The sequence below is a fragment of the Bombyx mori genome, chromosome 17 (genome assembly GCF_030269925.1).
Source record: "Bombyx mori chromosome 17, ASM3026992v2".
Classification (NCBI taxonomy): domain Eukaryota; kingdom Metazoa; phylum Arthropoda; class Insecta; order Lepidoptera; family Bombycidae; genus Bombyx; species Bombyx mori.
Genome location: NC_085123.1, coordinates 14,639,172 through 14,664,169, shown reverse-complemented (window position 1 = coordinate 14,664,169; position 24,998 = coordinate 14,639,172). Strand labels below are relative to the sequence as shown.

Below are 24,998 nucleotides of genomic sequence, written 5' to 3'. Positions count from 1 at the left end.
AAATGTTCACGATTGACTTCCACGGTGAAGGAATAACATCGTGCAGTAAAAATCAAACCCGCAAAAATTATAATTTGCGTAATTACTGGTGGTAGGACCTCTTGTGAGTCCGCACAGGTAGGTACCACCGCCCCGCCTATTTCTGCTGTGAAGCAGTAATGCGTTTCGGTTTGAAGGGTGGGGCAGCCGTTGTGACTATACTGAGACCTTAGAACTATATCTCAAGGTGTGTGGCGCATTTATGTTGTAGATTTCTATGGGCTGCTGTAACCACTCAACGCCAGGCGGGCCGTGAGCTCGTCCACCCATATAAGCAATAAAAAATAATAAAACAAAAATTGAGTCATATACAAATTTTAATATGTAAACATGTTATTAACATAACATAGTCCCAAACTAGTTCCGCAAGAATTAATATAAATTATGTTTTTTTTATTTTATTTTTTATTTTTTTTTTATTGCTTAGATGTGCGGACGAGCTCACAGCCCACCTGGTGTTAAGTGGTTACTGGAGCCCATAGACATCTACAACGTAAATGCGCCACACACCTTGAGATATAGTTCTAAGGTCTCAGTATAGTCACAACGGCTGCCCCACCCTTCAAACCGAAACGCATTACTGCTTCACAGCAGAAATAGGCGGGGCGGTGGTACCTACCTGTGCGGACTCACAAGAGGTCCTACCACCAGTAATTACGCAAATTATAATTTTTGCGGGTTTGATTTTTACTGCACGATGTTATTCCTTCACCGTGGAAGTCAATCGTGAACATTTGTTGAGTACGTATTTCATTAGAAAAATTGGTACCCGCCAGCGAGATTCGAACACCGGTGCATCGCTCGATACGAATGCACCGGACGTCTTATCCTTTAGGCCACGACGACTACTAAACAACATTTTGTAATATACAAACCATACACAAAAAAGACACTACTTATACTATTGAAATTCAAATGTCCCTTAATATTGATTACCTGCTAGTTTTTATTGAATTTGTGAATACGTAATGGAAAATCTATTTCGAATTTTAACAAATACCAAATTAAACACAGTCACATTACGGAAGGCTATTGAAATTTCTGTTCGTTATCATTGATTTAAAATCCAAATTGATGCAACCAGCACCTTTAGTGGAATAATGTTGAGTCGGCGAAATAAAGAAAACATAAACGCAGAGAAACAATTTACACTTTTTTCTAAGTTTTTTTTTTTTCATTAAAACCCCCAAGAGGCCGAAGAAAGTAAGACCTAGAAAATTTATTCATTATTCGAAATCATTTGGGGACATATTTTAATCAGAAAGAATTGGCGCTTAAAAGAATTCGTGGTCGGGTCTGTATTTTTTGAACTCTGGATTTTTTATTGTTTGGTTACATCCATTTTTACTGGTGGTAGGACTTCTTGTGAGTCCGCGCGGGTGGGTACCACCACCCTGCCTATTTCTGCCGTGAAGCAGTAATGCGTTTCGGTTTGAAGGGTGGGGCAGCCGTTGTAACTATACTTGAGACCTTAGAACTTATATCTCAAGGTGGGTGGCGCATTTACGTTTGTAGATGTCTATGGGCTCCAGTAACCACTTAGCACTAGGTGGGCTGTGAGCTCGTCCATCTATCCAAGCAATAAAAAAAAGTTTGGGTTTAATAGTATGTAAGGCCTAGTGTACAATGGGCGCAGATTTGATTCGGGATCGAGCAGAGCTTCTTTATTAACTAGCCTTCTACTCGTAGCTTAACTCGCGTCAACACTTTTAACCGCGTATACAGAAACACGTCTTTAGTCAGCAGTAAGATGAAAGGTAACCTGTAGGTGGTAAAGGTGGCCTGTAACCAAGCCTCAACCTATTGCTATATCAAACCTCGTCAAAATCTGGGCGACGGGCGAAAAATATATTAAGCCAACATAGTTGGTGGTAGGACCTCTTGTGAGTCCGCGCGGGTGGGTACCACCTCCCTGCCTATTTCTGCCGTGAAGCAGTAACGCGTTTCGGTTTGAAGGGTGGGGCAGCCGTTGTAACTATACTTCAGACCTTAGAAGTTATATCTCAAGATGGTTGGCGCATTTATGTTGTGGATGTCTATGGGCTCCAGTAACCACTTAACACCAGGTAGGCTGTGAGCTCGTCCACCCATCTAAGCAATAAAAAAATGTTTCTTTAACAATTCAATTATTTGTATTAACGAGATATTTACTATCTACTATGAATTACGATTCGCTTTTTTTGTGGCCCTTGTAGGCAGACGAGCATACGGCCCAGCTGACGGTGAGTGGCTACCGTCACTCATGGACGTCAGCAATGTCAGGGGCAGAGCCAAGCTTTTTAGCTACCTTTTAAATAAATTATTTAAATTAAATGTCAAAGAAGTAATTATTTCACTGGTTCCAATTTTTATTCGAGTTAGTTCGAACAAACTAGATTTTGTATATTCGTCATAGCAAAATTATCATAGCGTCATAGCTTAATGTCATAGCAAAATTTTATAGAACACTTTATACAAAACTAGGCGATGACCGAGCTTTGCTCGATTTTTTTTTTATAAATTGTTTTTTTATAAATTATATTATTATTTAAATACGAATTATGATGAAATACTCCAAGATCGTTTAGGCATTTTAAGTGAACACGTGAGTTAAAAAGAAAAAAATATAAATAAACAATTCATTTTCTTGGTCTAACCTTAAACCACACACTCATTGGCTTCTGTTTGCTTAACAATGCCATCTGCTGAAGTAGCTTTAGTTTGTTTGTGTCTTTATTATTATTCGCCAATAGATGTTGGGAAGAGTCATAAAGTTGATTATCGATAAAGTTGATTATTGAAAACACGAATAAAACAACATTCTCTGAAAATAAATCGTAGCTAGATTGATTTATCGCCCCCGAAATCCCCTGTATACTAAATTTTATAAAAATCGTTGGGCCGTTTCCGAGACTCAGATTATATATATCTATATACAAGAATCGCTCGTTTAAATGTATAAGATTAATGTACTATATGAATCAGTAACACAAAATTAGCTTTGCAATATTTTCCATTGTTCCTCGATCTCTCAACGGAACATGAAGCCATCGAAATCAGTAATGCCATTACTTATTCAAGGAACTATATCAATAAAGCTCAGACGGAGAGCTTTCCGCTTTAATGACGTAATTTGGAGGCCACGAAGATGCTGAGCAACGCTTCATGGTCGACTAAATGCCGGAGGGAGGGGGGGGAATAATGTGAATTTTATACGATGCGTACCTCTCTATTCTATGCAGCGATAATCATAATTAAGCAACGTCATACGTATTTTTGAGGGTTTCAGTGTGTGATGCTTCCTTGGAATTTTCTGCTGCAAAAACCAAGCATTTCGGTTTGAAAATTGAGACAAACATCATACCAGACCCTCGGAATTTTTTTAATTTTTTTTATTGCTTTGATGGTTGACCTAGCACACGGCCCACCTTGTGTTGAGTGGTTACTGGGGCCCATAGACATCTACAACATAAATGCTGCCACCCACTTTGAGACATAAGTTCAAAGGTCTCACTTTTAACACTTTTGTGTAGTCGTCGTGGCCTAACGGATAAGACGTCCGGTGCATTCGTGTTGAAGCAATGCACCGGTGTTCGAATCTCGCAGGAGGGTACCAATTTTTCTAATGAAATACGTACTCAACAAATGTTCACGATTGACTTCCACGGTGAAGGAATAACATCGTGTAATAAAAATGAAACCCGCAAAATTATAATTTGCGTAATTACTGGTGGTAGGACCTCTTGTGAGTCCGCACGGGTGGGTACCACCACCCTGCCTATATCTGCCGTGAAGCAGTAATGCGTTTCGTTTTGAAGGGTGCGGCAGCCGTTGTAACTATACTTGAGACCTTCGAACTTGTATTTATAGGTGGGTGGCGCATTTACGTTGTGGATGTCTATGGGCTCCAGTAACCACTTAACACCAGGTGGGCTGTGAGCTCTTTCACCCATCTTAAGCAATTAAAAAGATTAAAAAAAAAATTTTTTAACGGTACCATGGCCCCACCGTTGAAACCGAAACGCATTACTGCTTCACGGCAGCAATAGCCACGGCGGTGGTACCTACCCGTGCGGACTCACAACTCGTCGTACCACTATGGTCTTTATCTCTAGATGGGTGCAGCAATAATGTTATGACCTATACGAGCGATGGTGGTTACCAATTAATCCTGGATAGGTAGTTTCGTATATCGTAAAGCACGACCTCAAAGATATCGGTGTCAGAATCTGGAAGGAGAAAGCCCTGAACAGAGCAGTCTGGAGAGACATACTGGACCAGGCTAAGGCCCAACCTGGGCTGTAAGGCCTAAGATGATGATGATGAGGTAGCTTCGTGGTCCATTTACGTCAATCAAAATTTTTCTCCAGACAGTTGCTGCCTTTTTTTTTTCCGGGCCTGGTGCCGAACCTCCTACGAGGTCCCCGCGCCTAGGGGGCGCGCGGGGTATGTGAGACTCGACGATCTGCAGGTGTTGAGAGCAGACCGCGGGCCCAAAGATTTTAGGGCCCACCTACTAAACGACTCCCCTGCACTCTTACACCCGACGTCCGATGTCCGTCCGGGGTCAAAACCCAGTCAGAGTAGGGGGGTTCCCGCGGTCAACACTGCAACCAGACACGCGGCGCCACCCCGAGGATGCCCGACCGACGGGTCGTCGAGGCGATAGTCGATGAACAAACGACGTCGGTCTCCGCGGTACGGCGGCCCTACCAGGCCGCCCGGGCGATGCCGCTGGTGTTCCGGGATACCCCGCTGGGCCAGAACCAGCCTGCCGGGTCGGAACGCGATACACCGCCGACCGGGTAGACATTTGGTACCTGAGTCATCTTTAGACTGCAAATGTTGCATAATTTTCGATTAATTTATACATTGAACACCAGAACGCAGCGGAAGCTCTCAAAAGGGAGGTAAACCCATTTTGATTTTGAAACATTCTTTATTGGTGCTCCGCTTGTATTGGTCTTAGCGTGATTTTATATAGCCTACGATCTTCCTCAATAAACGGGCTATCTAACACTGACAGAGTTTTTCAAATCGGACTAGTACTTCCTGGGATTAGCGCGTTCAAACAAATAAACAAACTCTTCAGCTTTATAATATTAGTTCGCTTTAGCTTTATAGGTGTAGTACTGGCTCCGCTCGGGTCTTTAACAAAAATTTCAACGATATTTGACGTTGTTTTATTTTTTTTAAATAAAATAACACTTATTGTGGCATAACTACAATAGTTAGACATATGCTGTCGCGACACTTTTTGTAAATAATAATGTGTTCTACAAAGTCTTAGTACATTATTTTATTGTATCATCAATAGTTTTCGCAGGGCACGCGATGTAAAGAATATGTTAGGTAATTTTTTTACACCTTGGGTTACATTATAGGAGTTTTAGTAAGGATCCCTAATGTTTTTCAAAAAAGATTATAGCCTATGTTACTCGGGAATAGTGTAGCTTCCAAACAGTGAAAGAATTTTTCAAATCGGTTCAGTAGTATCGGAGCCTATTCAATACAAACAAATAAACACATCTTTCCTCTTTATTATATTAGTATGGATTAGGAAATACGTGTGGGAAAGATCATTCACCCTAACAAAAAATAATGGAGCCATTAATTTACAGAAATATGGTATCGTACTCATGTGATCTAAGCCAGTGCTAAGAATCGGTAACGTCGGTCAAAACGTGTGTCGCTTAAAATGTTCATTAAAATTTATTTCCTGATTAATTCAATAGTTTTGTTTAATCAAATTTATTGTGTGTACATCCAATTTGAGCGTAAAAATTATTGGAATCTATTTGGATATGATATTGACGGGGTAAAATGTAAGTTTGTTATTTTATTTCTGCTTTTCCTAGATAACATAATATCAAAATTTTGACTATGAACTGGCAACAAAAAAACAGTCGTATTTATTCTCCAAGGCTATTTATTATGAGTCATTGCTAATGAGAACTGACTAGCTCAAGTGTTTATTAGAGATACTTTACAGCAATATTATAAACCAACTGTAAATAAAAAAATGGTATAAATATCTTGACATACGTTAGAATAATCAGATGTTTCTTTTTCTTCAACGTATTCCTTATAGATTGTTTGTAACCGAAAGGTTATTTTTTTCATTTTTATAATTGCTTAGATGGATGGACGAGTTCACATCCCACCTGGTGTTAAGTGGTTACTGGAGCCCATAGACATCTACAACGTAAATGCCGCTACCCACCTTGAAATATCAGTTCTAAGGTCTCAGTAGAGTTACAACGGCTGCCCCACCCTTCAAACCGAAACGCATTACTGCTTCACGGCAGAAATAGACAGGGTGGTGGTACCTACCCGTGCGGACTCACAAGAGGTCCTACCACCAGTCATTACGCAAATTATAATCATGAGATAATTTGGATATTATATTAGAATAGTCGTTGCCATTAACCTAAATAAAATAGAATTGTATTTTCTTTTATCGTAGTAGATATTTTATTTATTATTGATAAAAATGCTGACTACCGATCCAGTCCAAAAAACGTGTTGGTCGACACTCCGCTTGGATTGGCTGATCACTGCGTTATCCGTGCTGCCAATACCTCTTTCTGGTATCGATGAGTTGGGCAGTAAAGATCAGAAGATTGGGATGGATTGCATGAATTTTATGCATTCTACCCATGGCGGTGGCTCTGCTTTTCCTGATGATCTTGACGTCTGTGCGGACCGACTTAAAGACGTGGTGCTTCAGGGAATGGAATCGTTCATTCCTTGTTTTGAGGTACCCGTCGGAGGTCGTTGCAGACACTGGTATGACAATGCCAGCAGGGATGCTGCACACTTCAAGCGATCCGCATACACGGCATGGGATGATGCCAGAAGACGTCGGGATCCTAACGTCTCAGAGGAAAGGCGGAAATGTAACGCCGCTTCCAGGTCCTACAAGAAGACTATTGCCATGGCGAAGTCAGAGCACGTTGATAGAGTTGGCGAACGCCTAAAGAGCTATCCCTCCGGTGATTTTTGGTCGCTCGCCAGAGCTGCAGAAGAAAACTTTTGCAGGTCTAGCAACGCGAAAAAGAAGGTTGACCTCCGGGTCAAACATTCAGCCTCAAACTCGACTGGGGTGCCACACCCCCGAACGTCCCCCGGTGTGATGGCTTTCTGCTGGGAATATGCTTCACATAGTGTACAGTCAGACGGGAGCTCCGACTCCTGGACTCCGACAAGTGGGCCAGATTTAATCCCCCAGGAGTTCTGAAAACGTACGCCCCTGAGCTGACACCTGCGCTGACGCGTCTGTATCGTCTCTCGTATAGTAACAACAGGATTCCGTCTTCATGGAAGACCGCCCACGTCTTACGGTAGGAAGCGACTTGGCTATGCCCCTGACATTGCTGAAGTCCATGGGCGACGGTAAGCACTCACCATCAGGTGGGCCGTCGTCCCTGTCTAAGTCAATGTCTAATTCGTTGAACCATTCACCGAATCATTTTTTTCTTACACTACTTTTATTTCAAATTTATTACAATTTATTTTCTATTTTTTAGTTAGATTTTCTATAAAAGCGTATTTTGTTATTTTTTTTAAACTATTTTTTATTTTTCAATATTTAGTTGAATTTAAATTTTTTCAATATATTTTTTTTAAAAAATTTTTTTTATATTGAGTTGTCATCTGTCCCTAATAAGTATACCAAATTTTACCTTACGTTTTGAAGGGGGTCAAAATCATGTTCAAAGATTCCGTTACAAACATACATACTAACATACATACGTCTGAAGCTAATAGAAGCGTATTAAAAACGCATTGCAGATACCAGTGATTCAGATTACGAACAACAGGTCGGAGCGATTCACTTCGAAAATGAAGCTTTAAAAGACCATGAAAAATTTCTCATCCAGAAAAACTTAGTTCCATACGATACAGTCTATTTGTTTTTCGACCAAATCGTGACTATACCAAGGACTAGACCAGGTGAGTTACAACTGCAATAAGAACTTAAAAGCTCTACAACTAGACAAATTACAATTATTGCTGGTCTAATTTTATTATTACACGATGTTATTCCATTTTTTTTTATTGCTTAGATGGATGGACGAGCTCACAGCCCACCTGGTGTTAAGTGGTTACTGGTACCCATAGACATCTACAACGTAAATGCACCACCCATCTCGAGATATAGGTTCTAAGGTCTCAAATATACTTAGTCTGGCCATAAATACTGCTACAATTAAAAATAAACAAAATATTACATTTGAATTTGGAATCTGTCATTTTTATATGATTGCTCATTGAGTTCTCATGTTGGCGCCAATACATTGTACAATATTTTGCGATATTAAAATAGAGTGGGGTGATAAAGAGAACCAAATCGCTGTGATTGCATTACACAAAGTAGGTATGGAGCCAAATGCAATTTTTACACTCAGTATAGTAGTAACAGCTACCCCACCCTTCGAACCGAAACGCATCACTGCTTCACGGCGGAAATAGGCGGGGTGGTGGTACCTACTCGTGCGGACTCCCAAGAGGTCCTACCACCAGTGATTACGCAATTTATAATTTCGCGGGTTTGATTTTTATTACACGATGTTATTCCTTCACCGTGGAAGTCAATCGTGAACATTTGTTGAGTACGTATTTCATTAGAAAAATTGGTACCCGCCTGCGGGATTTGAACACCGGTGCATCGCTACATACGAATGCATCGGACGTCTTATCCCTTATGCCACGACGACTTCTCAAATTACTTCAGTAATATGTTAAGAAGTACATATTTCTTTAGAAAAATCGGTTACTATTTGCGGGATCAGAGCACATCGGCTCATCCTTTCGGCAACAACGCCTTCATTCTAATGTTCCTAATATCTTGTTGTGCTAATGCATATTACTTTAATATAGTTCCCAAATCGATATGACGTCGTATATATTTACGTTCGTGTGAAGACCACTCACTCGAACTATGATCATCATAATTTTATTATCAGGCGCAAGATATGAAGAAACATTTCCGAACAAAACTGTGAGGCCATGTAGTAAATTTATTCTTTAAAAGAACTAACCAAATAAAACTAAACTTTCAGGTATACCTTTCACTGTAAACATTATGAATACACTGAATCACAGAAAAAATAATTACAGTCCTCTCCTCAGTCCTTTTCCGAATACTCAGGAAGCGAAGAATATAGTTTCAGTATATGACATCGTCATAGATGGATGCCGGAGACTCTGGATGGTCGATACAGGGTTCATTGATGTTCCTGGTTAGTAAAATAGAGTCATAATCCTTTAATAATAAAACGATTTTTCATTTTAAAAACATTTATCTATACTTCACTACATAGTATAAAACAAATTTGCTTTCTCTGTCCCTATATCTGTCTGTCTCTATGTATGCTTAAATCTTTAAAACTAAGCAACGGGTTTTGATGCGGTTTTTTTTAATAGATAGAGTGATTGAAGAGGAAGGTTTATATGTATAATAACATCCATTAAATAGTGGAGAAATCAATAATAAATTACAGTTTCCGAAGCGAAGCGAGGGCGGATCGCTAGTAAGATTATAAAGTTGAAGAGTTTGTTTGTTTGGTTGAACGCGCTAATCTCAGGAACAAACTGGTCCGATTTGAAAAATTATTTCAGTGTTAGATAGCCCATTTATTCAGGATTTATTCCGTTATATAATATCACGTTAAGACCGATACGAGTGGAGCACTAATAAAGAAAGTTTAAAAATCGGGATTTTTTTCCCTTTTGAGAGCTTCCGCTGCGTGCGCTGCGGATACGGTTAAAGTTTCGCTAAAATAATGTATGACAGAATTATTCTCCTTTGAAAATTCTAAAAAAAAGTCCACGACAACATATGTCTGTATTTTAAGGTTGGCTCACTATAATCTCTTATTTTAACCGAGTTTATTCTAAAATAAAGCATTTTGTGAAGTTGAAGGCTTATAAAGATGATATTAATCTTTAGCCAAATAAATACGTTATTCATTAAAAGTATTTAATTTAAAAGAAATTTTCCCTTGACATCATTTGATTTTAATGAGCATCGTAGAAAATATTGCAGTTTTAAAATAACATCGCAGCAAAATAATGATCAAGCGCGTAATATTGATGTACAAGGCGCCGGCCGGCCGGTGCGCGGCGGCACAGAATAAGAAGAATAACAAGAAACACCCAAATCACTTCAAGATAGGCTTTAAAAATTGTAGATTTTTCTCGATTTCTCCAGGATCCCACCATCAGGTCCTGATCCTGACGATAACAGGAGCATTCTAGAAGCCTACCTTTTCGAACAAAAAAAATAATTATCAGAATCCGTTCAAGCATTCTCCAGTGATTGATGAAATTGTTGATCATACCCAGATAAAAAAATGGTGGTCGAATAGCCTCTTCTTTTGAGGCCAGTTAAAAAGCGTGATTTTGGTACCATAAATGGCTCCTTAACATTTCTATTATTCAAAAATATTTTGACCTTCTACGTAAATGAAATTTCGGGTACAATTTAGCGTTATCCCAAAATAGCTATATCACGCGTCGCGTCAGTCGCGGTAAAAAGCTACTAAATATTTTTATTTATTTATTTACTATATGGGTGGACGAGCTCACAGCCCACCTGGTGTTAAGTGTTTACTGGAGCCCATAGACATCTACAAGGTAAATGCACCACCCACCTTGAGATATAAGTTCTAAGGTCTCAGTATAGTTACAACGGCTGCCCCACCCTTCAAAACGAAACGCATTACTGCTTCACGGCAGATATAGGCAGGGTGGTGGTACCCACCCGTGCGGACTCACAAGAGGTCCTACCACCAGTAAAGACGTCCTACCACCAGTAAATAAATAAAACAGTATAATTTGTTTGTCTTAGTTTTACTCAGAGTAACCTTGATTAATCTCATACTCAAACAGGTGACAGAAGACAGATTCAAGCACCAACAGTAACCATATTATTAGTGAGCATTAATAAATACGTGGTTTACCAAAAAATACGCATAGATCCAGAAGTACTTCGGAATGGAGTAACATCAGGTAGTATAATTAATTCAGCTATTGTCCATCAGGTAACCAACGTTGTCACTATGTCAATAGGATCATAGGTACATATAAATTAACTACTTTTTTTACATCTTTTTTTTCTATTTACCTTAATACCAGCAACAATACATACTGCCCTTTTGAAATCCATTTTCAAACTGTGAGGATTGCGGGCGGTTTCGCGGCTTACAATTGTAGTATGTGCATTTTAGGCGGTTTCGCGGTTATAGCTATAGACCGCTCCCGGGAAAAACCGCAGTGTGGCCTAGGCCTTGGATCAAATACCTCGCATTTTGACACTTTGATGTCACACTTACCTGGCCCCTATGCATATTCAGCCGAACAAAGAAACATCCCATTTGTGATTTATTTAAGTGGCCCTAAAATGCGCGCAAAATAATACTATTAACCATAGCAATGATTTTTACAGGTCTTAGAACCATCGCCATAGACTACATCTTACCTTGTTCGGAGACCTTTATGTACATAAATGATGACAGCAGTAACGCTGTTATCGTCTTTTCGCTGAGGAACAAGAGCTTTCAGAGGATCGTCAGATCGAATGCAAATGACGAAGCGTGGAGCTTTCCTGTACCAAGTAAGAAATATCATGGTATCATGTTTATAGAATAATAAATAAACGGCATAAACGCATGTGCCCATTAATCTCCTGACAACAAATCATAGTCACAAGATTGATTATTTTGATATTAAAAATGTAGTATGTTAATAAAATCTCCATTTCAGAATCAATTGTAAATTACATGACGAACGTGGTCAGGTACCGACAGCCCCCGAACGAGACGTTTATACAGTATTCAGATTTACTGAAAACAACAATTGCCGATCGGGAGAAGTTACGCTCTGATGCGGTGAGTGAGTATTGGGGGCGACTGGCGGTATGTATAGGAACGAACTACAGAAATTTATGATTATGGACATTAAAATTTTATATCACCATTTTGCCGTCAACGATGTCAGTCTGTTAAATCGCGACTTCGCTTTGCAGAATTGCAGGACAGTAATTATCTACACAAAGCTTAGTCTTGACTTTATCAGCGTAGATGACATACGAGCTTACAGTTCACCAGGATAAGGCACATACAAACATATGAATGTCGATCTTAATATACCCTGTCATTAGTAAATTTAAGCAAATTAACTATAACAAATTCTTATTCCCAGGAACTAAGCGAGCCCGATGCCAATCCCCGAGGGGTGTTGTACGAAAGAAATGTAGACAGCAACGTTTTATTTTTCACAAACGAAGAACGCACAATTCTGTTTTGTTGGAACGTGGACACACCCATGGTAGAAGAGAATGTAGCATTGCTCACCGACATATCGCCGGACAACGATTTTTATATATCCGGTACTAAAAATTCATTCGCTTTTCATTATAAATAAAGCAGCAGGTAGTGTGATGATAAAATGGAGAGGCTGGTAATTCATTCCTCTTCGAGCAAGTGTTAATTCCCTGTCATATGTTGCTAATGTGTACTAGTGTAGCGTGTCGATAATACCACAGCTACTGATTCCAGCAGATGATTTGCGTCATGTTGATCTTCCATCTTATGTTTCAAGTTGTTATCGGCATCCTTGATGTCACTGGGCTCTCGAAATTGGATTAGTTCGTCGGCCTTTTGTTTATTTTGTCTATAACACTAAAATGCCATTTTTTCAGCAATGGACACTAGCGGATATCGCTTCCAATTTATCGTCAATAGAATACGGGATATCAATAACAATATTTATAATGAACAAGATATAAATTTCGTCAATTATCAGTAAGTACCGAGACACCAGCAAAAGATGATTGCTTTATAGTTTCGATTTGATTGCTTTTTATTATATTGATCAATGAGTAAATAAAATTGGCACGTGAAGAAAAGAAATTACTGAAAAATCCATGAAAACGGAAATCATAATTAATCTCGAAATGTTTGAAAGGCAATTATAATTTTGGAGAATGCTTAAGGGGTCCATCCAAATTGGTATTACTTCCTAGAGACATTTCATCCAACTCCCAATAGTATTCTTCTGCTGTCTTTCCAACCTTCGAGCCTGACTGTTTCGCGAAAGGAATAGACAGGATGTTGATCGTTATTTCTTCATTATGGTGCTTGTCTATCAGCGTCTTAGCTATGCCTTAAAGTAATGGTTTATTTTCATCTAAAGGATCCTTGTTGACGACATGCTGGAAAATACAACGTGCTCCGCAAGAACTCAGTGTTCGAATTTCCTTGATGAGTGGAGAGGGGAAAGTTCGAGGTATATCATTAGTCACATAAAATATTTCGCGAAATACATAACGGATGAGTATAAATCGGACTGGAACAGAGATACTGAGGCTGCTAAGGCTATTTGGGCCCAATTTTAATATAATTTATCAATGTATCTACTGTAATGAAAAGATAACTGAAACGTTTTTAGTTCGCATAGGTTTGAACTGAACGTTTCAGAAGTATCATTTTCTCTTAGATTAACAAATGTATATAGGTGTCTACAGATGTATACATTCTATTTTTATTATTATATATTTTTTCAATTGTTAATTCTGGTTCATGGAGTTTCAAATAATAACGGTGCTAAAGAATAAAAATAAAACAATCACATTAAATTAGAATGAGACTTGTTTAAGCAGTCTTCATAATAATATTTGTATGTTGTGAAATTATCACTCAGGCTCTCTTCGCCTTAGGGCCGTTGTACATAGAAACTTTAACTTTCTTACGACCACCGATGATATTCTCTTTCTGACTGCTGTGAATAAAATTCGTCTCAATATTTTAATTGGGACACATAAGGGAGATTTTTTACCAAACGGTTATCTTTGCTTAGGGGACGTGTGAATGTTAGGACCTACTGGATTACTTCTAATCTATGATAGATGCCACTACACCATCATTGGTTCTACTAAAGTTAACGTTCTGTGAAGAATCGACGTAACCCATTTAATGTTCGGCCGTCTGGTGTAGTGGTAAGTGACATGGTCACTACACAAGGGGGTCGCGGGTTCGAATCCCGCCAAGGGAAGATATTTGTATGATAAATATAAATGTCTTTTCCAGGGTTATGGATGTATATTAAAAATATATGTATGTGTATAATGAAAATCTTACATTTATATCCGTTATCTGGTACCTGTAACACAAATTCTTTACGAACTTATCACGGGACCAGTTAACGTGGCGTGATAGTTAGTATAAACAATAAAAAAATGTTAAATGGAGTGTATTCTAAAATGTGGATGTGAAAATAGAACGTCTAATAAATACTTTGTTTAATTATTTACATTTTCCTCCTATTCCTCGACCTGCTTTCCAAGGTATCCCTAGCATATTTCGCCAGAAGTGTCGCCAAAATGGTTGTCGTGGCCTAAAGGATAAGAGGTCCGGTGCATTCGTGTTGAGCAATGCACCGGTGCTCAAACCCCAGGCGGGTACCAAATTTTCTAATGAAATACGTACTCAACTGTTCTCACTCAAATGTTCACAATTGACTTCCACGGTGAAGAAATAATATCGTGTAATAAAAATCAAACCCGCAAAATTATAATATGCGTAATTACTGGTGGTAAGACCTTTTGTGAGTCCGCACGGGTAGGTACCACCGTCCTGCCTATTTCTACCGTGAAGCAGTAATGCGTTTCGGTTTGGAAGGTGGGGCAGCCGCTGTAACTATACCTGAGACCTTAGAACTTATATCTCAAGGTGGGTGGCGCATTTACGTTGTAGATGTCTATCGGCTCCAGTAACCACTTAACACCAAGTGGGCTGTGAGCACGTCCATAAATCTAAGCAATAAAAAAAACCATCTCAAATGCATCATTAGTAGATCCAACTGGTTTAATGTCAAAAATAGCTTCACGGCACACTTAGAGATTGTCAGAATGCTGTCAGAAAACAGAACGCTACCTCTCAACGGCCTGAGTCACGTTGTCGCTGGTTTTTTACCGCGTTCATGGTACGAAATAGCAGAACAGGTTGAGTTCTGGTCAAAGTGGATCTGCTATAAAGACTTAATTTTAGAGCCCCTGGTCTCTGCGCCGTATAAGAACATGGAGAACAAGAAAGTGCCTACAAGATTAATCTTGGTTTTCAAGGAGATGTTTTTATCCTTCCATATCTTATTAAGTTGAGCCATGGCCCCCTTTGCTATTCCGGTTCTTCTTAGTATCTCATCTTCACACGAGCAATCACTACTAATGTTTGCTCCCAGGTACTCAAAGTTGTTTACTACCTCTAAGTCAAGTCTTCCTGTGAGCTCAAGCTTGCCTATGCGGTCTAAGACTTAGATATTGGTTTTAGACCTATCGAGAGTCCGAGTTTAGTGCTGATACGTTCCATCTTATTTTATTTATATTTTCATTGTTGTAAAAAAGTAAAGTAGACAGATAAAAAATTATTTCCTACTTATTCATGTTTTAATTGATCAAACCGAACTACGTCACCGTTGCCAAGGAAAAATCATTTAGCAAATAAAGGACAAAAAGATATATCTACCTAATTCACCTTTGATATTTTTTTATATGAACGAAATCTATTTATTCTCTGAGCTAATAATTATATTTACTATATTTGCCATTGTTCCCGGCTGGCCTTACAACAGAACATGAAACCATGAAAACCAATAATTCTATAACTTATTCAAGGAAGTATGTCTATAAAGCTCAGTCGGAATGATTTCCGGTCTAATGACGTGATTCGGAGGCCAGGAATATGCTGAGCAACGTTTGATCACCGATTGAGGGCGGGAGGGGGAGATAAAATGAATATTATACGAAACACACCTATCTATTCTATGCAGCCTTAATCAGGCATGGGCAGGTTTGTAAAATAAACGTTACTAGTGGTCTAGTCGACTATAATAAATTGAAAGTATAAGTTTCAACATTATTATGCTCTTATTGTTACATCGTGTAATAAAAATGAAACCCGCAAAATTATTAATTGCGTAATTACTGGTGGTAGGACCTCTTGTGAGTCCGTGCGGGCAGGTACCACCCCCCTATTTCTGCCTATTTCTGCCGTGAAGCAGTAATGCGTTTCGGTTTGAAGGGTGGGGCAGCCGTTGTAACTATACTGAGACCTTAGAACTTATATATCTCAAGGTGGGTGGCGCATTTACGTTGTGGATGTCTATGGGCTCCAGTAACCACTTAACACAAGGTGGGGTGTGAGCTCGTCCACCCATCTAAGCAATAAAAAAATAAAAAGATTTCGCCAAGACAACACTATAGACAAATACTCGTAATATTAAAGATAAACAATACTAACCTATTCTCAATTTGACTACAGACTTTAAGCAATAACAAAAGTTTGACAATAAACAAAGAGCATATGTGTGTGTGTGTCAAATACATGGTAGTGTGTGTAATGTTTTTTTTATTGATTTAATGTATCTTTTATGCATTATTTAAAAAAAATATTAGCATTGTGTACTTTTTCTCTATATTCTCTATAAGTGTGGAAAATTTCATACTCCTCCGACCGCGCAATTTTCGTAAAAAGAGATACAAAGTTTTTGCTTCACGCATAAATATATAGATAAGTGTACCTAAGATCTGTGGTGTTACCGGTCTGCCTAAAAATGCTGCTAAGCAGTGATGCCTTCCAGGTTCAAGGTTGGTACATCTTTTGCTTAGGACACTTCGATTTTTAAGCTCTTGTCCTAAGCTGCGCGAAATTTATTTTTCCACGGTTAAGCGCTGCAATAACCTATTAATACCAGATAGATCTTTAGCGAGTGTACACAAAACTACACTAAAAAAAAGTGTGTGTGTCCGCTCCGACGCACGACTGGAGTTTACTGGATATAAATATAAATATAAATTTGTGTCAGTTGAATACAGTAAAATATGGAAGTTACGTATTCTAGTGAGAATGATCCGGGAGTTGCGGAACACGTGGATGCGGTAATTAAGTAAGTCTATATAATTCACTTTTACAATTAATATATAAGTTGTCCATTCACTGATAGAAGGAATTGTTTATATTTAATAAGCTTTATTAATAAATGATTTGTAGCGGGTTATATTCGGGTATCAACCCACTAACAGTTGATACGTTCAGGAATCGAACCCGAACGGCGTCCGGCCACAAGCAAAACGATGTCGGTAAATTAAACGAAACAATACGAGAAATAGTTCTATATTACGACAACACGATACACTACAGATTATTAACAAATTAACGAGACACAAAACAAACGACTAACAAATATATGAAAATACAATAATGAGAGAAACGCGCGATCAGTACGAGGCTTTGTGGCGGACTGCCGGCGCAGCAGCCCGGCGTCACCTGCGATAACGCGGCCGCGCGTTGGCTCCTGATTGGCGCGCGCACGCATCACGCAATCAGGAGCCAATCAGGCGCATAACGCATTTCGTGTGACATGCTATACTCTCTAGTACGATTTTGGTCCCCATAATTTTCATACCCCGGGCCTATATATGTAAATCGATTCTTAATGAGTAAACTCCAAAAACGATTCACTAGATTAACGTAGGTGGCTATATGTTTTAACGTTACACAGTGTAAGACCACTTACACAAAAAATGACCTTGCAATGCAAACTGAGAATCACCACATTTCTTGAAATCGGTCAAAACCACACACGTTTTGAAAAAAATTAGGAATTAGATATTTACATTTTAAACCAGTCTCAAGAATCAGTAACGTCGGTCAAGACGTGTGTCAATGAAAATGTTTATTTATTTTTTTATTAATTCAATACTTTTAATCAATGGAATTGATTGTATCCGTAATCAATATGAACGTACAAACTATTGGAGACTATTTGGATATGATATTGACGGTGTCAAATGTAAGTTTGTTATTTTATTTCTGCTTTTCCTAGAGTATGTAATTTCAACATTATGTCTGGCAACAAAGATACAGCCATGTTTAATTTATTATAATATTGTATTCTCCAAGGTTATCCGAGTAATATACTAATGATGATTGGGACGGTTGTCGGAAGGACTTTTTTTATTTTATTTTTCTCTTCAACATCCTTCTGAAATAGCTAAAAATAGATCTAGTCAAATTATTCCCGCGTATGGAGGGTTATGTACAAACTATAACCACATCTAATTTCTAACCTAGATACAAATAAACACCTGGGTTAAAAAAATGTAGTCAGAGATATTCTTTTGAGATATTTGATTATTAAATTGTTATTTGTGTCATTTCTACTGATGGTAGTAACTCTTGTGAGTCCGCACGGGTAGGTACCCTATTTCTGCCGTGAAGCAGTAATGCGTTTCGGTTTGAAGGGTGGGGCAGCTGTTGTAACTTGATTATAACATTAGACTCATATCTCAAGGTGGGTGGCGGCATGTATGTTGCGATGTCTATGGGCTCCAGTAACCACTTAATACCAGGTGGGCTGCGAGCTCGTCCACCCATCTAAGCAATAAAAAAATGATACAATGATATACATACATACAAAATTATACTTGATAATATGACATTACAGAACAATGACGTCATAGAATGCTACCTTTAAGGAAAACGGTTTTATTCGGCTGTTGTGCTATTATTGATCACATGTTAACTAGTTTGGGGGACACGGACTTGTGAACGTCTATATCAGAGGCTACCAAACGGGACAGGGATCGCAGTCCGCGTCCGGACCGCCGCCCCATTTGATCCGGACCACGAGAACACAGCAACTTTGCATAACAGAGTACGGAAGCTTTCAGTAAAGAGTTCTGGATAAAATTTGTTTGTAACAGATTTTATTATCCAGAACTATAAATATTTGAAACTTCTTACTTTCTTGGGGTCAACATATCTTTGTAAAGCAATATTTCCGAAGATAAATTTCATTAAGAAAAGCTTCGACCTCGACTTACTAACTCATCTACAGGATTTAATGGCAATAGCTACACTGATTTTACTCCAAACTTCAGACCGATAGTCCGCCTGCGGTTACTGACCTGCGGATCGGGCCTTTGGCAAAAACTTGCATTTCATTACATGACACTTACAAGATAAACTTTCATATATCAATGTTCGGAGCTTGCGTCCACTGAGAAATAAGATTAGTTCCGTCAAAATTATTCCATGTGTTGTTTCCTTCAAATAACAAGCAATGTGTCAGATGCTAGCTAAGAGTTTTTGATATGTAATCATTTATTTATTTCACTACTAGCTGACCCGGCAGACTTCGTAGTGCCTCAATCGATAAATAAAAGATCTAAACTTATGTATAAAATAAGCTTAAAACAAACAAAAAGAATCCGTCCAACGGGGTACACATCAAAAACAAAATTGTAATTTTTTTTAATTCCGAGCATTTTCATATTTATGTACCTTTTAAGCCTTCTCTGGACTTCTCCAAATAATTCAAGACCAAAATTAGCCAAATCGGTCCAGCCGTTCTCGAGTTTTAGCGAGACTAACGAACAGCATTTCATTTTTATATATATAGATAGATTAATAATTGTGATTACAGTTTTGTGTCCGAGGTTGAACAGCATCCATTGCTATAGGCCCTGGTAATCGCTTAGTAGCAAAAACCTTCGCTAATTTATACTCCATTTTTTTATAATAACCAATGCATTGCAGATACGACTGATTCAGATTACGAACAATCAGTAGGTTCGATACAGTTCGAAAATGAAGTCGTAGAGGACAATGAAAAATTTCTTATACAAAAAAACTTAGTTCCTTACAGCACAGTCTATTTATTTTTGAGCCAAGTCGTGAGTATGCCCAGGACTAGACCAGGTGAGTTACTGTTTCGTCTATTTCTTAGAGGTATCTTAAGGTGGCCAAGAAAATGAATAAATGCGTTTACTTCTTCAAATACTCATTATATTATTTTTAATTATTTTACAAAATAGAATTGACATACGCGTCCATCTTTTTTCTCCGTATAATTTTTTTTTTTTTAATTTTGACAATTGGTGCCACTATTGCGTTTCCCGTTTTGTGATTGGTTCGTGCGATATGACGTCATCGTTGGCCAATCACAACCGTCAATAAAAATCAAAGTTCCGCAAAATTATAATTTGTGTAATTATTGCGTATTCAATGTGTAAAATAATCGAAAATTATTTAACCTGTGCAGTCTAAAGATGACTCAGGCACCAACTGTCTAGAGAACAATTTTGATTGACGTAGATTACTAGTGGTAGAACGTCTTGTGAGTCCGCACGGGTAGGTACCACCACCCTGCTTATTTCTGCCCTGAAGCAGTAATGTGTTTCAGTTTGAACACCCGTTGTACTGTTAAAAGTGAGACCCTTAGAACTTATGTCTCAAGGTGGGTGGCGCCATTTGCGTTGTAGATGTTTATGGGCTTCGGTACCCACTTAACACCAGGTGGGTCGTGAGCTCGTCCACTCATCTGAGCAATAAAATAAAAACTTACTCGAATCATTATCGGAATATCGGGCGAATTAATTGCACGATGAAATCGATTATTAACTTTAGTCTTCAAAGCAAATAAAGAGACATGTTCTGTTTTTAACAAATAAATCTGATCTTTCAGGTATACCTTTCACTTTAAATATTATGGATATTTGGAATTATGGAAAAGATAATTACAGTCCACTCCTCAGTCCTTTTCCGAATACTCTGGAAGCGAAGAATATAATTTCAGTGTATGACATATTCAGGGATGGATGCAGGAGACTCTGGATGGTCGATACAGGGTTCATTGATATTCCTGGTGAGTAAAATATATAAAACTAGTGGGCGCCATGTAGTCGGAATAATTAATTAAAATTAGAAGTTTAAACATTATTATGGTTCTATTATAAAAAACTATTATGCTTCTATAATAACATATTTCGCCAAGACTTAAACTATAGACAAAATATAATAAAGACAAACAATGTTAATGTGTTCTCAATTTGACCACAGAACAATAACAAAAGTTTGACAATAACCAAAGAATGTGTAAAATGTATTGTGTCAAATACACGGTAGCGTAATTTAATGTATTTTTTATGCATAGCTAACAAAAAAATTAACATTCTGCACTCCTTCTCTATATCTATATCTATACTAATATTATAAAGAGGAAAGATTTGTTTGTTTGTTTGTTTCGAATAGGCTCCGAAACTACTGGACCGATTTGAAAAATTCTTTTTCCATTAGAATCCGACATTGTCCCTGATGAACATAGGCTACCTTTTTTTAATTTTTATTTATTTATTTTTTTTGGTTTCATGTGTGTTTTAATATTTCCGAAGCGAAGCGAGGGCGGGTCGCTAGTTCTCTATAAGTGGAGAAAATTTCATAATTCTCCGTTCGTGTAATTTTCTTGAAAAGGGATACAAAGTTTTTGCTTCACTTATTAATATATTATTATAGATGATATAAATGAGAATATGAATTTTCACAATATAAACATTTCTTCACCATATAGATCGATTTATCTTAGTTTAATATTTTAGTCTTACTTAGCGAATGTTAAGCTGAAATTTTGATAAATTGCCTGAAATAAATCTTGTTTAATATTATATCACTTAAATAGGTGTCAGAAAACAAGTTCAACCACCGACAGTGCTCATAATAAGTGGACATCGACACGTGATCTATCAAAAAATACGCATAGATCCAGAAGTACTTCATAATGGGGTAACATCAGGTAGTATAATTAATTCAATTATTGACTGCTACAAAACAAATGTTGTCACTATCTACATAAGCCGAGCCATACGTCTAATACCAATTAAATACATTTTCTGCAACTTACTGACATCGGTTTCTTGAGGGTTCTCATTAAAAAAACCTAAGAGAAACTGCAAATTGATTCTCTGTGTTTTTGTTTTCTTATTTCTCCAGGTTACCATTGTTCGACTAAATATTTCTATTGGATTGAATTGCATTTTTTTTTATTGCTTAGATGGGTGGACGAGCTCACAGCCCACCTGGTGTTGAGTGGTTACTGGAGCCCATAGACAGCTACAACGTAGACGCGCCACCCACCTTGAGATACAAGTTCTAAAGTCTCAGTATAGTTAAAACGGCTGCCCCACCCTTCAAACCGAAACGCATTACTGCTTCACGGCAGAAATAGGCAGGGCGGTGGTACCTACCCGCGCGGACTCACAAGTGGTCCTACCACCAGTATTATTACCACCAGTAATCAGTATTACATCAATGATATCTACCACTGATATTTATCTACGAAATATTGTAAAATTCTTGTCTAATAGTAGGTACTATGGCTCGTTTGATATCTCTTAGGATCCTGTTTCCAGTATCTCTTAGCTGAGCTAATATTTTGCCAAATAAATAAATAAAAATATTTCCAAAGGTCGTATCAAATATTTATTTTGGATGTAATATGACAAGTTTAGGAAGGAATCATTTTTAAAGTTAGTTTTAAAGTTGACGACTAATTCAATTTTCTTACCGGGGCTGAAATATATCGTAACGTGAATGCTGTAATCCACTTCAAGACAAGAATTCCAACCTTGATCTAGAAAATTGTCCTAACTATTGTTCGAATCACAACCCATTTCATCTCATCTCTATGATTACTACTTTGTGTCAGAGATAGACGGACGGACAAGTGAAGTCTACCGGTGCTAGATCCCAATACGCCTACCGCTAGAAGAAAGTATTTATATTTTGACTACCTCGCAATTCTGGTATCGCAACACCCGTCAATTCTCTGGTCCGTGTACATATTCAAATCAACAACGAATCTTACCATTAGTGATTTATTTAAGTGGCCCATATTAAGCAGCAGAAAGTAATGTTATAAATAATAGCGATGATTTTTACAGGCCTTAGAACCATCGCCATAGACTACATCTTACCTTGTTCGGAGACCTTTATGTATATAAATGATGACAGCAGTAACGCTGTTATCGTCTTTTCGCTGAGGAACAAGAGCTTTCAGAGGATCGTCAGATCGAATGCAAAGGACGAAGCGTGGAGCTTTCCTGTACCAAGTATGAAATATCATGGTATCATGTTTATAGAATAATAAATAAACGGCATAAACGCATGTGCCCATTAATCTCCTGACAACAAATCATAGTCTAATATTGATTATTTTGATATTAAAAATGTAGTATGTTAATAAAATCTCCATTTCAGAATCAATTGTAAATTACATGACGAACGTGGTCAGGTACCGGCAGCCCCCGAACGAGACGTTTATACAGTACTCAGATTTACTGAAAACAACAATTGCCGATCGGGAGAAGTTACGCTCTGATGCGGTGAGTGAGTATTGGGGGCGACTGGCGTATGTGACGTATTGTATAGGAACGAACTAGAGGTAAGCGCAGCGTTGGGCGTCCCCCTGCCCGTTGGACCGATGACTTGCGTTGGACCGATGACTTGCGGCGATATGCTGGGGGAGATTGGATGCGGAAGGCGGAGGATCGTTCATTGTGGCGGACTATGGGAGAGGCCTACATCCAGCAGTGGAGAGAGATACAGACTGATGATGATGATGATGAACTACAGAAATTTATGATTGTGGGCATTTTATGTCACCATTTTCCCATCAGCGATGTCAGTCTGTCGTTAAATTAATGCGAGTTTGCTTTGCACAATTGCAGTACAGAAATTGTCTCCACAAAGCCTAGCCTTTGACTTTATCAGCGTAGATGACATACGAGCTTACAGTCTATCAGAATAAAGCACACACAAACATATGAATGTCGATCTTAATACGCCCTTTCGCGAGCAAATTGACTGTGTCATATTCTTATTCCCAGGAACTAAGCGAACCCAAAGCCAATCCCCGAGGGGTGTTGTATGAAAGAAATGTAGACAGCAACGTTTTATTTTTCACAAACGAAGAACGCACGCTTCTATTTTGTTGGAACGCGGACACACCCATGGTAGAAGAGAATGTAGCATTGCTCACCGACATATCGTCGAACAACGATTTTTATATATCCGGTACTAAAAATTCAATTTGCTATCCTTAGAAATAAAAATATAACGGAAGTCTTGGTTAATTCATTGACCGTTGAGAACTTTTTTTTCGAAAAAAGACATGACAATGTGTTCGGCAAAAATCTTAAAGAGTTAGTTCCCGAGACTGATGGTATGTGCTACAAGTGGTGCCTCAATATGTACTACGTTGAGCACAGCGGTTCCAGATATACGGAATGAACTCTTGTCGGGTATTTCTTTTTATTATTACTTAGATAGGTGAACGAGTTCCCAGCCCACCTGATTTTAAGTGGTTACTGGAGCCCATAGACATCTACAACGTAAATGCGCCACCCACCTTGAGATATAAGTTCTAAGATCACAGTATAGTTACAATGGCTGCGCCACCCTTCAAACTGAAACGCATTACTGCTTCACGGCAGAAATAGGCAGGGTGGTAATACCTACCCGTGGTATGTATCCGTGCGGACTCACAAGAGCTCCTATCACCAGTATAAGGGTAGGTAGGGTAGGGAAGATGGTAGTCTATACTTAATACTTAATAATATTATAAAGAAGAAAGATTTGTTTGTTTGTTTGTTTCGAATAGGCTCCGAAACTACTGAACCGATTTGAAAAATTCTTTTTCCATTAGAAGCCGACATTGTCCCTGATGAACATAGGCTACTTTTTGGAGTTTACTCCTTAAGAATCGATTTACATATATAGGCCCGGGGTATGAAAATTATGGGGACCAAAATCGTACTAGCATGTCACACGAAATGCGTTATGCGCCTGATTGGCTCCTGATTGCGTGATGCGTGCGCGCGCCAATCAGGAGCCAACGCGCGGCCGCGTTATCGCAGGTGACGCCGGGCTGCTGCGCCGGCAGTCCGCCACAAAGCCTCGTACTGATCGCGCGTTTCTCTCATTATTGTATTTTCATATATTTGTTAGTCGTTTGTTTTGTGTCTCGTTAATTTGTTAATAATCTGTAGTGTATCGTGTTGTCGTAATATAGAACTATTTCTCGTATTGTTTCGTTTAATTTTTTATATCCAGTAAACTCCAGTCGTGCGTCGGAGCGGACAC

General features: G+C 38.5%; 2 protein-coding genes across 5 annotated transcripts in view; both read left to right on the top strand.

Annotated features, from left to right (window-relative positions):
• Window positions 1-5,628: 5,628 nt before the first annotated feature.
• Window positions 5,629-14,317, top strand: LOC101741808 (L-dopachrome tautomerase yellow-f2). Of its 2 annotated transcripts, XM_062673460.1 has the most exons (10): window positions 5,639-5,843; window positions 7,813-7,974; window positions 9,084-9,263; window positions 10,915-11,034; window positions 11,471-11,638; window positions 11,788-11,912; window positions 12,226-12,412; window positions 12,725-12,827; window positions 13,219-13,311; window positions 14,112-14,317. In XM_062673460.1, exons 1-10 carry the CDS (start codon window positions 5,717-5,719, stop codon window positions 14,128-14,130), a joined length of 1,284 nt encoding a protein of 427 aa, XP_062529444.1. In that variant the 5' UTR covers window positions 5,639-5,716; the 3' UTR covers window positions 14,131-14,317. The 2 variants fall into 2 exon arrangements, with proteins under 2 accessions (XP_004926680.1, XP_062529444.1); XM_004926623.5 differs by having other exon boundaries at window positions 5,629-5,843; window positions 13,219-14,317.
• A 3,387-nt stretch (window positions 14,318-17,704) lies between these two features.
• Window positions 17,705-24,998, top strand: part of LOC101740731 (major royal jelly protein 1-like) — a 198,324-nt gene continuing 191,030 nt past the window's right edge. For 2 of the 3 annotated variants that reach the window (XM_062673194.1, XM_062673193.1), the window contains exons 1-7: window positions 17,705-17,871; window positions 19,620-19,781; window positions 20,548-20,727; window positions 21,538-21,651; window positions 22,799-22,966; window positions 23,115-23,239; window positions 23,744-23,930. In XM_062673194.1, coding sequence (XP_062529178.1) covers window positions 17,745-17,871; window positions 19,620-19,781; window positions 20,548-20,727; window positions 21,538-21,651; window positions 22,799-22,966; window positions 23,115-23,239; window positions 23,744-23,930 — 1,063 coding nt within the window. In that variant the 5' untranslated portion in view covers window positions 17,705-17,744. 3 annotated transcript variants of the gene reach the window in all.

Bases quoted from the DNA above. Each gene is read 5' to 3' on its own strand.
- LOC101741808 (XM_004926623.5), top strand. From the start codon at position 5,717: ATGTTCATTAAAATTTATTTCCTGATTAATTCAATAGTTTTGTTTAAT. The intron at 11,639-11,787 runs GTAAGAAATATC...TCTCCATTTCAG, and splicing joins GTGGAGCTTTCCTGTACCAA to AATCAATTGTAAATTACATG. The intron at 12,828-13,218 runs GTAAGTACCGAG...TTTCATCTAAAG, and splicing joins ATAAATTTCGTCAATTATCA to GATCCTTGTTGACGACATGC.